This window comes from Macrobrachium nipponense, chromosome 22, assembly GCF_015104395.2.
Source record: "Macrobrachium nipponense isolate FS-2020 chromosome 22, ASM1510439v2, whole genome shotgun sequence".
Classification (NCBI taxonomy): Eukaryota; Metazoa; Arthropoda; class Malacostraca; order Decapoda; family Palaemonidae; genus Macrobrachium; species Macrobrachium nipponense.
In genome coordinates this window covers 52,922,104-52,937,490 of record NC_087213.1, presented here as the reverse complement: position 1 = coordinate 52,937,490, position 15,387 = coordinate 52,922,104, and the positions used below count along the sequence as shown (strand labels likewise).

Sequence of the window (15,387 nt, the reverse complement as noted above, 5' to 3'; positions counted from 1 at the left end):
TTGACGACAACGCGGGTGTGGGAAGCTGGGCTTTTTTTTTTATAATAATCTTTCTTTCCTCTTCCTCGACTTTCTCTCTCCTTCTCTCTCTCAATAAGGTGTGGGCTAATTGGGGCGATGGTCAAGCGTAATTGGGAGGTAATGGGTGGTAAGCAAATTGGGACGGGAGCGAATGAGGGTCGTGGATCATAGACGATTCAGGGGTTATTGACGCAGATTCGGACGATAGTTGCCGAAGACGTTAACAGACGATAACGAACGATAATATACGACAGTAGAGGCATGAATATGGGACGATGACAGACGATAATAAGTGCAGAAATATGAGACGATAATAGTGGACGCCGAATGTGTAAATAAGAAAACTGAAATGCGAAAATTCACTCATTACTTACCTCAAGTCTTAGAGCTATAGTTTCCCCTCTCGTCTTTCTTCTTTCTCATAATTACTCTCCTTATTTCCTCGTTTTTCCCTTCTCTTTCCGATTGCCTTTCATCTCGTGACGTTCCGTCTGTCATCACTGCTGGGGGCCAGACCTATCTGTTTCAGTTAACTCCAATAATCTAATAAAAAAAAAAAGAAAAAAAAAAAGAAAAAAAAAAACTTCCTGGGTCCTCGTGTAGAGATTCTCAACTCTGATCTCTCACGTTTCGTACGTAGCCTAGTCTTAGCCCAGTGTTTCTGTCACAGTCATCAATTAATGTCTGGAAAAAGTAAAATATACTTAACTAATTACTTTGTCAAATATATTTCAGTTCATCAGTCTTCTTGAACTACACAAGCCTTCAAAAATGAAATTTCCTCGCTCACAAAATACTCTGGATATCAGTCAGAATTCCAACACACTTGATTATTCACCTCAATAAAACACTTGTATACAATCGTTCTCTTCTGTTACACAGCGCTCTCTCTCACTCTCAAGAGTATAGGCGACTTGTCAGGGGAACAGTCATAATTCCAGTTTCTCGTCTCCTGTCTATTTCATGACTGTTAAAAGCTGTCACTTGTCAGCAGGAACCCCTCAGCGTATAACTGTCGAACTAGTCTCATTGTCCACTGAGGTTGACGTTGCACTTTTGTTTCCTGTCATGTCATGTCCTTGGGACCTATCCCAAAACAGTTATTGTACAAAACAGTTATTGTAATGTTGGGTTCATACACAAACTGTTGTATAGTACTTCTGGAATACCACACACACACACACACACACACACACTGGGAGTCCCAGTCTGGGGCTATTACGAGTCTCATCAACTTGATCAAAACTGAGGTAGCACCACGTCAAGTCCCCTAAATCTATACCTCATGCAAAGCAAAACACATTGACTTCAACTTCTCTTTAAGAAATTGAGCAACCTAGTGAAAAGATCTCTGTCGGTACTTAGGTTATTCTATCTACAATAACATGCGAGTCACCAGTCAGGACAGTATCACACCAATCTGCGTGGTCACAGAGGCCAATACCAACAGGATAAAGAAAAGTGAAAGCAGACACCGGAGTATTATTAGAACTTTATTTAATATGAAACAGACTACATGTACTAATCATCTTAAGATAAAGGCAAAACCAACCCATAACTTAAGAAAAATACACTTTGTATTCATTATTGGTAATTTGCTTTATTCTCATACTCCACGCTACCTATAATAATGTACAAGATAAAACATCTTTTTATTTATTTTTTTTGTTCTACGTAAAAACTGTGTTAAGACCTCATATACATTCTTAGAAAAACAGCTGTCAAATGCGGCTACATCAAAGGAGAGAGCGAAAAAAGTTAGGAAGATATGAAGGAACAAAAATGTAAAAATAAATAAATAGATAAATAGATTTGAGAGAACTGCCATAAGTCAATTTGATACTTGTGGTACACTGAACGGTCCATATAAGTGACAGAAATGAGACAGAATCACGCGTGATAGTTTTTTTTTTTTTTTTTTTTTTTTAATTTACTCTCGCCAATAAAAAATGGAATATCATTCTGTCATTAGACTGAAAGAGAGAGAGAGAGAGAGAGAGAGAGAGAGAGAGATACACACACACACACACACACACGCGCGCGCACGCACCTCCGAGACCCTTTGTTTTGACGGCACCGTTCGTTTCCAAACTTTTCGTCTCAAGAATGACCCGTGCATATATATGACTAAACGTCTTCCCCCCTTTTCCCTTCAGTAATTTTCCGAGACGTTAAATCTTGCTGTGTTGAATTTTTAGAGGTGTCACATCCAGGTCTTCCCGAAAATAGGGTGTTTCTCCTCCTCCTCCCCTTTCCATTCATAGTCTCAAAGAACGACCCCATCAAGGGGGAGGCATGTCTTGTGCTCTCTCTCTCTCTAGCTCAGAATAGACTTTTCACTCCTTTCTAGTCCAATAGATCGTCGGCTTGTTGATAGTACTATAGTTCTATTGAAATGTTCGTCACTGTTGATAGTACTACAGAATGTTAGTGGGTTTCTTGAATGTACTCTAGTACTATAGAAATGATAGTTGGTATGTTAATAGTACTATAGTACTAGATAAATGTTCTTCGGTTTGTTGATAGTACTATAGTATTATAGAAATGTTCGTCGGTTTGTTGATAGTACTATAGTATTATAGAAATGTTCATTGGTTTGTTGATAGTACTAGAGACGTGATCGTCGGTTTGTTGATAGTTCTAGAGAAATGTTCGTCGGTTTGTTGATAGTACTACAGGACTAGAGAAATGTTCCAGCTCAAATCGTGAAAATGTCGAAACATAGACTTTACCGCTACCAAGTAGTATTAATTTTTATCTACGGTTAAAGTTAGCGGTGATCGTGCGTCTGCCAACGCAACAGCACAGGCCATCACGGCCGGCTAAGAGTTTCATGGGACGCGGCTTGTACAGCATTATACCGAGACCACTGAAAGACAGATTTTGAAAATAATAAATATATAAATAAAAAATGACCGACTGAATTCCCAGTTGCAATTAGTAGGATATCTTTTCTTTTTTTGTACGAAGGCCGACGGCACTGGCAATTTATTGGTTATTGTTACGATCAGAAAATGATTCACGAGAGAGAGAGAGAGATAAAAATTTACGATTTAGCTTATGCTGTAAATTTAGACGAACACTAACGGTGTAAAATTCCTCTAGAGAGAGAGAGAGAGAGAGAGAGAGAGAGAGAGAGAGAGAGAGAGAGAGAGAGAGAGAAATTACGATTTATCCTAAACTGTCAATTTTAGACACGCAGAATCAATTAATTCCTTGAGAGAGAGGAGAGAGGGGAGAAGGGGAGAAAGGAAAGAAGGGGGAAAAGGAAGAGAGACGAGAGAGAGAGGAGAGAGAAGAGCGAAGAGGGCAATTAAGTTTGTCATCTTCATGTCATCTCTATCATTTGTTCCAATATGGGCTGAATAACCCTTATAGTAATTGTCATTATTATCCGTAAAATTGATTTTAAGACTGAGTTTAGACGTTGCTATCTAAAAAGGGATTAGGGTATATGTCAACAGTAATTATAAGAATATATATATATATACACACACACACACAACACACACACACATTACCAGATATATATATATATATATATTATATATATATAATATATATATATATATTATATACATACAAACAATCACATTCTTAAATCACGTAGATTGTCAAAAAATTCAACTGTGCTTTCCTGTTCAACTATTCGAAGTCATTCAACACTTTTTACTTCAACTCTTAGTCTAGGGAAACGAGAATAATTGGTATTAAGGATCTCCAAAAAGTCCCATTGTTTGACAGATTGATTTTCGATCGTTTTCTGGCGGGTAAAGATTTGGTCTGATTAGCTAGCTATAGTAGATTCACATCAACCGTGCATCTGATGTCTATGTCCGTCCCTTACGACGCTCCTGATTGGCTGTTGATAAGCCAATCACAGGGCTGGAAACTCTCAGTCTCTCGAGAGAGTTCACATAGGCAGGATGTATGTTCCACCTATCTTAAGGGATACTTCTGAAAGACGTATCTCTCATGAGAAGTGGAACATGCATCCTGCCAGTGTGAACTCTCGCGAGAGACTGATAATTTCTAGCCCTGTGATTGGCTTATCAACAGCCAATCAGGAGCATCGTAAGGAATAGGAATAGACATCAGATGCACGGTTGATGTGAATCTACTATAGCTAGCCGTAATCCGGGCAGTTCCAATCGCGGTTTACCGTCAGTCAGTTTAAAAAGTGTATTTGGAAGACCGGATAGGTAGGCACTATACACTCTCTCTCTCTCTCTCTCTCTCTCTCTCTCTCTCTCTCTCTCTCTCTCTCTCTCTCTTTATACGAGTTTCTTCTGGCACTTTATAAAACGGGGTTTTTATGACCACACAATTTAATGACTTTTTTTTTAAGAACCAAATTCATTTTTGTCTTAAAAACACATAAATTTAATTCACTTAATAACAAGATGTTCTTTCCTTTAGAAATTTTAAGGAAATGAAGTGTTTTTTTGTTTTTTTTTCTCTCGTGTACACAGAAAAAAAACGGAAGTGTTGGTTAGAAATTAGGTACAAAAACCACACCCCTTTTTTAAGCATAAGAATGAGAAAAGCTTGGAACTTGAGACATGAACGTAGAAAAATGACTAAACGGAAGGGAAAAATAGACATAAAACGCACTAGACTAAGACATAAATATAGACAGGAAAATGACTGAACCAAATTTAAAAAATTATAGAACTAAGGCATAAACTTAAGGAGAAATATGGCTGAACTTAAGGGAGCAAAAATTGAAAGCAGACATATCTAACAAAATAGACAGAACGAACGAGACTCAGACATTTAAAAAAAGAGTGGAAAACGGACATCTCTGGTAGCCGAAACTATGGAAACCTGACTAGACTACGGCCTGGAGAAGACTTTGAGTTATAACAACAAGCACTTGAGTGAATTCAACAAAGTTTATGCTCGAAAAAGAGACGGTGGTCTCACTCCCTCCCTCCCTCCCTCCCTCCGACAATTGGACCCGAAAGTTTCCTAAATACGAAAGTAGTTTTTTAAGCCTACATGCAACTCGTCCTAGGAAGGATGCGCCCTTTCCAACGTCTCATAATGGCTGATGCTTCTGCTGCTGCTGACAGCGATGACGAACGAGTCCTTTGGTGGGTATTGGCGGGTATTCCTTGGACTATCCTGTTGGGCACTCCTCGTGATTTGGGAGAGCGATGGTAATGGCGTATTGATAGGTGGTCTCACTTGAACAGGATTCCTCGCTCGGTCTTTTTTGGCATCTCGAAACCAAACTTCGCTGTTTGATTCCAAATTGACCTCAGATGCCAAAACGTGATGGGATATCAAACTTCGTTTCAGTTCGACGCCATCGTTTGGAAGGGCGCATCCTCGAAGAACTCTCATTATAGAATATATATCTCTGAAGATGTATAATGTATTTACAATGATGATAGCACTATGGTGAAAACAAGAAAAAAATATCCACATACGGGGAAATATACCACGTCTCTTAACCATGATAAATAAAAAAAAACTTTCACAATTCTCAAGAATGTCCACTGTGAGGAGAGTGTTTCTGACGATTGGTACATTTTTCTTGTCATATTCATATATTTTTCCGGTCATGTTTTCATATTTTCCTTGTCATATTCTGTTATGTATGTTCCAGAACGTCAGGTTAATTAGCTGGAGAAGCCCACTGCTTCTACCAAACTACGGAAAACTGTAGAAGGACACTTCTTACATTCGGAATCTGACATAATTGGAAATGATCCCGTAAGTAAGTAATCACGATTCGCCCGCAAGCCCCTTTCGAAGAAAAGTTGGTCGAAGTAAATTGTTTTACGAATTTTCCTCTGAAGAACTGAAACGAATCACCGTCAATAATACATAAATTCATAGAATGTAATATCACCTACCATTATTCCTTGACAAATATCGAAAACAACTAAAAAAAACCACATCTTCTGATCAGTACTCAAATTGCAACAAATATCCAGAGCTGTTTTCTGTGATTGATATCTCTCTAAAAATACTAGAGAGAGAGAGCATGTTTTCTCTTTTCTAAGGGCATCCTCAGCGCCTTTACCCATCTCTGTATGGGCTATGAAAGTTCTGCAGATAGAGTTGCCTTTTCTCGACTCAAAATCCTTTTGATAACACCAAGAAGAAGATTAAGAGGAGGAGGAGGAGGAAGAAGAAGAAGAAGAAGAAGAAGAAAAGAAGAAGAAGAAGAGAGCGCTCCGGGCGAAGTTAGTATTGACATTGTACAGGGGGATTCTATCTCTCATTATTTTTTCGACACATTTCATTATGATATGTAGGCTATTACCACAGGAGGGCCGACTGATTACAATGAATTTACCTGGAGGACTGACTGCTTCAATATTTATTCAACTGGCGTCGCAAAGGATATGATAATCAAGTCTTTGCTAAGACCCACCTAAAATAAGTAAATAAAAAAACTGGTCTCAATAAAGTTACGTTCATCCAGGACCCTTAGTAGGTCCTCCATTCGTCTGAAGACCATAGGCCTATTAACAGAAGTTACGTTCGCATTAAGAGCATAGGCCTACTGACGTAAGTTACATATGCTTGAAGTGCATAGGCTTATTAACAGAAGTTACGTTCGCCTGAAGAGCATAGGCCTACTGACGTAAGTTATATTGCATTGAAGAGAAGAGGCCTATTAACGTAAGTTACATTCGCCTGAAGACCATAGGCCTATTATTGTAAGTTACAGTTGCTTGAAGAGCATAGGCCTATTAACGTAAGTTACATTTGCTTGAAGAACATAGGTCTGTTAACGTAAGTTACAGTTGCTTGGAGAACTTAGACCTATCATCAGAAGTTACATTTGTTTCAAGAGCATAGGCCTACTGAATAAGTCACATATGCTTGAAAAGCATAGGCCTACTGACCTAAGTCACATTTGCTTGAAGAGCATAGGCCTATGAACGGCGCGAGCGGATGACGTAATTTGGCATCAACTAGAATCCACAGACTGTCGAAGGGAACGTTTTCGCCACCGAATATGTTTACCACGTAACCCAATATTGACCAGAAAACAAACGTAAAAAAAGTCTTTAAACGTCAACTTTGCCGCCGATGATGGTTGATAATAATGGCTCCTTGAAAAGAGTATCTAAGTGTCTCGCTTTCTGCCGAAATTTTAACTTGTATGAAAACCTTCCCGAGAGCAGAAGACATTTTAAATCAACTGGAAAAGTTTGCCTCTTCTTCCATGATCGCGATATTGGAGCCGGTTTAGTATCCACGTCGTGACGTCACGGCTTACTCTGGGTGGAACTCGGCTGGACGGTTCAATGAATTCCAGTTATTTTTAAAATATACTACAAGGCATCGTGTTCTAGTGCTAGAAACCAAAAATGTGTGACAGAGAGAGAGAGAGAGAGAGAGAGAGAGAGAGAGAGAGAGAGAGAGAGAGAGACGGGGGGCAGGCAGGGGTCGTCTCTTATCTACAAAAGTTTAGACGGCCAAAAGTTAAAATGTAGTACTGATTTGCATATCGTACTCACTCATGAATCACGAAATCGTTACGTAAAGCACATGTGCATACGTACTTGTTCGTGTACATGGCTCTACAGGTACGTGTATATATGTACTTATAGACATACAAGTGTATGTGGCTTTTAAAGGCCCACATTCAGAGAAGGAGAGTAACTTTAGCACCATTCGAAGGTTTCAAATGAAGGCTAGAATACACATTATATGTTACATGTTTTTCTCAGCATACGAATGCCATATCTGAGGGGAACTTTGCACATTTTAAAATCGTCATTTCCTACGTCTTGTCTTGTCTTGCACATCTTTTTTTCGAGTGTTAATCTCGTTTCTAAGCTCATCAATCTACCTGTAATTGAATCTACCTACAGGTAGAATAACAATTGGTCAGTAAAGCAATTGGTATCAACCCAAATACACGAGATATTTTGTTTTTATTCACTGCCCATCCATAGCTGCAAAGTAAACACAGGGTCACGTGACAAAGGCGTTCGTCCTTTTCATCCTCCACACGGGTCTCGATGTGACCCATTATGATTCCTTCTCGAGATAGATCTTTGAATGATCTGGTGAGAGATTTTCGTGTTTGTAAACAAAGCAGTCTTCTTTGTCTTCTTCTTCTTCTTCGATCTGTAGAGGGATTTTCGTGCTTGCATATTTTCCAAAAGATCCACAGGAGGCTGCTGAATCCTTCTTCTTCTTCTTCTTCTGGGAGACTGGAAATAAGCTCTGAGGGCTCCAGAGGTCACACAACTGTACAGGGAAGAAGGAGGGATCGTGACGATAATATAATTAACAGGACCTGACGATCGCTAGAGGCACTCTAAGAAGAACCATGGTGATGACAATAAGAGAAAAGGTCGCATCAGCTAAGGGGATGCTGCGACAAGTTGTTTGTTTGTTGTTGTTGTTGTTGCTCTGTCTAGAGCCGTAGCAACAACGGCACCAGCAGAAGGAGCGGCGGAAGTAGCTTGGTCCAGGCACACAGCAACAGGCTCTCCTGTCTTCTTCTGTGGTCGAGGGCTCCACCCGCGCCTGCAGAGAGGGAGAGAAAACCGAGATGAAAATTGAAGACATGCTTGGTTTTTGTCTGAAAAAATGGTGGGTTTTATCTATATAAAAAAAGGTTGGTTTTAAATAGAACAATGCTGGATGGTGGGTTTTGTGAAAAATGGTGGGTTTTTATCTGAAAAATGCTGGTTTTTGTCTGGAAAAATGCTGGATGGTGGGTTTTATGAAAAATGGTGGGTTTTATCCGGAAAAAATGGTAATTTTTATCTTGAAAATGCTGGATGGTGGGTTTTGTGTGGAAAAATTTAGGTTTTTATCTGAAAAATTCTGCCTTTCGTCTGGAAAAATTATAATTCTTATCTGGAAAAACGGTTGGTTTTATCTGGAAAAATATTGATTTTATCTGATTGGTTTCTTTCTGGGAAAAAGCAAGGCTTATATCTGCAAAAAAGTTTGATATTTATTTGAAGAAATTGTGGGTGTTATGAGAAAATGATGGTTTATATCTGAAAGAGTTTTGGAAAATGGTAATTTCTTTGAATAAATATATTTTTTCCTCTTTGTCAGAATGGTGTCGAGTGAAGGCTTTTGAGCTAATACTCCTTATGTTATACATACTACATACATAGATATACATATATACGTACATACATGCATAAATACATACATACAAACATGGGCTCATCTGTGAATTACCAAACGAATGGAGCAGTGACTGTTTCTATAATTTTTCTAGAAGGTCAAACACATACACACACACACACACACACACACACACACACACACACACACACACACGCGCGCACACAATCCCACGCGCGTGCATAATCCCGGCCCAAAGGCAGTCAATTATATCTGAGACAGACACATTCTGAACGAGAAAAAAAATTATGATGAAGTGACACAAGAATCAGCCATCACGAATCATAAACGATTTTTTTTTCTTTTTTTTTTTTAAGGGAAATCATTCCAGGTAAATCTAGGTCATTCTCCGAAAGTGCCGAGGTCCCGTGGCCAACTCCAGAGGGAGTATTTGTGACCCTATTTAATGCGCAAACTTTGGTTGCAAGATATTAAAATACCTTACTGGATATTTTTGCTGTTGATTTCTTGTGGGCTGAAGTGATCACCGTTTGCATGGAATGATAGAGACAGTGTTGGATATATGTTTAATGTCGAGATTTATATATATATATATATATATATATATATATATATATATATATATATATATATATATACTATATATATATATATATATATATATATATATTGTATCCCTCCTTTCAACCCCCCAACCACCAGTTTTATTTATTTTTTCTATTTCGATTCTTTTATTTATCATTGATTTTTTTCATCCTTCTATTGGTTTCCTCAATAACTGTCAGGTTGTTGGGTCTCCGCGTGACAGATTGTCCGTTCCCATTGTCTCTGGGAAGTTCCAGAGAGAGAGAGAGAGAGAGAGAGAGAGAGAGAGAGAGAGAGAGAGAGAGAGAATGTTACGAGGATTAGGATGTCTCAATGACTAAGAGGAGACATCGTGTGCTCACTTATCTCTAGGAGCAGATTTTACTGTTCATTCACAGTGTCCTCATGATTTTGTCTAGCTTTCTTTTAAACCGAGAGAGAGAGAGAGAGAGAGAGAGAGAGAGAGAGAGAGAGAGAGAGAGAGAGAGCAACAAAATATTACATTTAACTAGAGCAGGTAATGTCTGTTAGTACAGATAGTCTTGCGGCTGATTATTTCACGTACACAACTACGGACAGAATCCTTTGCAAGGACTTCCTTTTCCAACTTCCTCCCCCTCCCCTGTCAAGTGAGACAGCACAGCTCTCCTTCATAGGATTATAATGCGAGGAGGTCAGGTACTAATCTTCTATTTGCTTGTGTTATCCCACAGTTTTTTATTTTATTTTATTTTTTCTATTTTTTTTTTTTTTTAGAATTTGGTCACTTTGCTAAATACCTACTATTCGCGGTTTCTCTCCATTATATTGTTTTCGACTTGCTGGGCGGGGATGAGTATACGTATATGCTGTGGTCTGGTCATGTATTGTCCGTGCATTGGTTTGTTGTGCCAGTCCTCTGTTATGTTTGTCATCCTCTCCGTCTCTGTATATTTGTCTGGGTTCTTCGTCTACTTTTATTAGTCCTTCTTCCCATGCACTCTTTAACCACTCGTCTTCACTGGTTTTCAGGTATTGCCCCAGTGCTCTGTTTTTACGATGTTGACGCAGTCCTCTATACTGAGTAGTCCTCTCCCTCCTTCCTTTCGTGTTATGTATAGTCTGTCCGTATTTGCTCTTGGGTGTAGTGCTTTGTGTTATTGTCATATGTTTCCTGGTTTTCTGATCTATGCTGCGGAGTTCGGCCTTCGTCCATTCCACTATTCCTGCGCTGTATCTGATTACTGGCACTGCCCATGTGTTTTATGGCTTTTATCATATTCCGGCGTTGAGTTTTGACTTGAGTATCGCCTTGAGTCTCTGCATATTATTCTTTCCTGATCGTGTCCTTCATCTCTTGGTGTTTTATATCCCCTCCTTCCATTATTCCCAGGTATTTGTATCCTGTCTCATCTATGTGTTTGATGTTTGCTCCCTACCCTCTGGTAGCTTTATCCCTTCAGTTCTCGTTACTTTGCCTTTTCGTATGTTGACTAAGGCGCATTTTTCTATTCCAAACTCCATCCTGATGTCCCCAGATACAATCCTTACAGTCTGGATTTAGGGTATCTATTTCCTTGATGCTCTTACCATACAGCTTGATGTCGTCCATGAACATCAGATGGTTAATTCTGTTGCCTCTTTTCTTGAGTTGGTACCCAGCATCATCTTCTGTAGTACTTTGTCATGGGAATCATGGCTACTACGAAGAGTAGTGGGGACAGTGAGTCGCCCTGGAAGATCCCTCTCCTGATATTAACCTCTGCTAGTCTTATTCCAGAGCTTGTAAGTATTGTATTCCAGGTTGCGCATTGTATTTTTGAGGAAGCTGATGGTGTTTTTCCTCTGCCCCATATATTTTCAGGCATTCTATTAGCCATGTGTGTGGTATCATGTCGAAGGCTTTCTTATAGTCTATCCATGCCATGCTTAGTTGGTTTTTCCTTCTCCTACTGTTCTTCATTACCATTTTGTCTATCAGGAGCTGGTCTGTTTTTGTGCCCCTACACTTCCTTCTGCAGCCTTTCTGTTGGTGGGGGTGGATGGTGTTGTCTCCTCTAGGTAATTGTATAGCCTTTCACTGATGATACCTGGTTAGTAACTTCCACATTATTGGTAGGCAGGTGATAGGCCTGTAGTTACTGGCTATATTTCCCTTACTCTTGTCTTTTTGTACTAAGGATGTTCTTCCTGGTGGTCATCCATTTGTGTGCATGGTGATTTGAGTATACAATGCTGGAGTTGTTCTGCTACCTTCGTGGGTGTAGGGCCTTGAAGAAGTTTTTGAGCCAGTATTATTATTATTATTATTATTTTTTTTTTTTTTTTTTTTTTTTTTTTTTTTTTTTTTTTTTTGTTTTTTTTTTTTTTTTTTTTTTTGTTTTTGCTCCTATCACAGTCCTCCAATTCGACTTGGTGTATTTATAGTGTGGGGTTCCGGTTGCATCCTGCCTCCTTAGGAGTCCATCACTCTTCTTACTATGTGTGCCGTTTCTAGGATCACACTTCTTCTGCATGAGGCCCGGAGCTACTTCAGCCTCTAGGTTTTTCTAGATTCCTTTTCAGGGATCTTGGGATCGTGCCTAGTGCTCCTATGATTATGGGTACGATTTCCACTGGCATATCCCATATCCTTCTTATTTCTATTTTCAGATCTTGATACTTATCCAATTTTTCCCTCTCTTTCTCTTCAACTCTGGTGTCCCATGGTATTGCGACATCAATGAGTGATACTTTCTTCTTGACCTTGTCAATCAACGTCACGTCTGGTCTGTTTTGCACGTATCACCCTATCCGTTCTGATACCATAGTCCCAGAGGATCTTTGCGTGATCGTTTTTCTATCACTCCTTCAGGTTGGTGCTCGTACCACTTTATTACTGCAGGTAGCTGATGTTTCTCGCACAGGCTCCAGTGGAGGGCTTTTGCTACTGAATCATGCCTCTTTTTGTACTGGTTCTGCGCAAGTGCCGGGCATTCACTTGCTATGTGGTTTTAGGTTTCACTTTTCGTATTGCACTTCTACATATGGGAGAGATGTTATTTCCGTCTATCGTACTTTGAACATATCTGGTTCTTAGGGCTGATCTTGTGCCGCTGTTATCAATTCCTTCAGTTTCCGGCCTTCTTTAGCTCTCACCCCTCTGTAGCCATTGCCAATTGTCATCGCTGGCTAGTTCTTTAGTCTGTCTCATGTATTGTCCGTGCATTGGTTTGTTGTGCCAGTCTTCTGTTCTTTCTGTCTTTCTCCTGTCCTCTGTATATTTCTGGGTCTTCGTCTGCTTTTATTAGTCCTTCTTCCCATGCACTCTTTAGCCACTCGTCTTCACTGGTTTTCAGGTATTGGCCCAGTGCTCTGTTTTCGATGTTGACGCAGTCCTCTATACTGAGTAGTCCTCTCCCTCCTCCTTTCGTGTTATGTATGTCTGTCCGTATTTGCTCTTGGGTGTAGTGCTTTGTGTATTGTCATATGTTTCCTGGTTTTCTGATCTATGCTGCGGAGTTCGGCCTTCGTCCATTCCACTATTCCTGCGCTGTATCTGATTACTGGCACTGCCATGTGTTTATGGCTTTTTATCAATATTTCCGGCGTTGAGTTTTGACTTGAGTATCGCCTTGAGTCTCTTGCATTATTCTTTCCTGATCGTGTCCTTCATCTCTGGTGTTTATATCTCCTCCTTCCATTATTCCCAGGTATGTATCCTGTCTCATCTATGTGTTTTGAAATGTTGCTCCATCTGGTAGCTTTTATCCCTCAGTTCTCGTTTACTTTGCCTTTTTGTATGTTGACTAAGGCGCATTTTTTCTATTCCAAACTCCATCCTGATGTCCCCAGATACAATCCTTACAGTCTGGATTAGGGTATCTATTTCCTTGATGCTCTTACCATACAGCTTGATGTCGTCCATGAACATCAGATGGTGATTCTGTTGCCTCTTTTCTTGAGTTGGTACCGGCATCCATCTTCTGTAGTACTTTTGTCAAGGGAATCATGGCTACTACGAAGAGTAGTGGGGAGGGGATCAGTCGCCCTGGAAAGATCCCTCTCCTGATATTAACCTCTGCTAGTCTTATTCCAGAGCTTGTAAGTAGTGTATTCCAATTGCGCATTCGTATTTTTGAGGAAGTGATGGTATTTTCCTCTGCCCCATATATTTTCAGGCATTCTATTAGCCATGTGTGGTGGTATCATGTCGAAGGCTTTCTTATAGTCTATCCATGCCATGCTTAGGTTGGTTTTTCCTTCTCCACTGTCTTCATTACCATTTTGTCTATGAGAGCTGGTCTTTTGTGCCCCTACACTTCCTTCTGCAGCCTTTCGTCTGTTAGGGTGGGGGATGGTGTTTGTCTCCTCTAGGTAGTTGTATAGCCTTTCACTGATGATACCTGTTAGTAACTTCCACATTATTGGTAGGCAGGTGATAGGCCTGTAGTTACTGGCTATATTTCCCTTACTCTTGTCTTTTTGTACTAAGGATGTTCTTCCTGTGGTCATCCATTTGGGTGCTTGGTGATTTGAGATACAATGCTGGAGTTGTTCTGCTATTCGTGGGTGTAGGGCCTTGAAGTTTTTTGAGCCAGTATCCATGGACTTCATCGGGACTGGGGCGGGCTTTCCAGTTTGGCATTTTCTTTAGTTGGTGTCTGACTGTGTCTGTCGTGATGTCTGTGAATCTTTGTTTTGGTTCTCTCCTGTTTCTTCTTCCTTGACTTCCTGGAGCCATGTTGCATGTTTGTTGTGTGATACCGGATTGCTCCATATGTTTTCCCAGAGTCTCTTACTTGGTTCGGCTTCAGGAATTTCTGGGTGGTTGTCTTCCCCTCTTAGTTGGCTGTATAGTCTTTTCTGGTTGGTTCCGAATAGTTTGTTCTGTTGGTATCCCTTATTCCTGTTCATGTACCGTTGGATCTTATGTGCTTTGGCCGTTAAGCCTCTGTTTTTACGTCTTCTATTGTGTTGTTTAGTCCCCTCTCTTGTACTTTGTATTTCTCGTTGAGTTCCTCCCTTGTTTTCTTGCTTCTTAGCCTTTTTTCTGCCATCATCTTTCAGTTTACTCAAGTCATATCTCATCACCATGATTTGCTTTTCCAGGCGCCTTTTCCAAGGAGGTTGCTGTTTTGGTTTCTGTTGGGTTTGTTGTGCTGGTGGTGTTGGTGTTCGGATTCCCATCAGTTCTGCTACTAATCTTGCTCCTGCATATGTCAAGTTATTTGTTTCTGTGATACTGGTGGTGTGTATTATGCCCATTATTTCATTTGACCTCACTGTTTTCTTGTTTTCTCCCGTAATTTCTTGGTGTGTCGGTACTTTCATGGAGGGGATCTTTGTCTCTCTGTATCTGGCTCCATCCATTGTCTAATCTTTTCTACCCATTCCGTCCTCTCTGTTACTTCGTCGGTGTTTCTTCGTGTGTCGTTGTTTGATACCTCATCCTCCCTGTCGTCTTCTGTGGCATCGTCTCTCAGTTCGTCTTCGTCTTCGTGTAATTCGTTGTCGTGTGACATTTCCCTTTCCAGTTCTTCTCTTTCTGTTGGGGAGAGAGCCAGTTCTTTTTCTTTATGTTCCTTACTTGGTCTGCCAGCCTCTGCTCTGTTTGGGGGGTGTATTCCTCTCATTCCAGATGTTGACCAATCTTCTTCTATATCCTCTCTCCGTCGGTTGTTTCTTCTGATGTAGCATCTCCATATTTCCTTATTTTCTTCTTGTCCATTTCTTCCT

General features: G+C 40.1%; 1 protein-coding gene across 3 annotated transcripts in view; it reads right to left on the bottom strand.

The window, feature by feature from the left end:
• Positions 1–3,599: 3,599 nt before the first annotated feature.
• Positions 3,600–15,387, bottom strand: part of LOC135198639 (uncharacterized) — a 314,250-nt gene continuing 302,462 nt past the window's right edge. For all 3 annotated transcript variants that reach the window (XM_064226412.1, XM_064226411.1, XM_064226413.1), the window contains one exon: positions 3,600–8,526. In XM_064226412.1, coding sequence (XP_064082482.1) covers positions 8,414–8,526 — 113 coding nt within the window. In that variant the 3' untranslated portion in view covers positions 3,600–8,413. The remainder of the gene's footprint in view (positions 8,527–15,387) is intronic.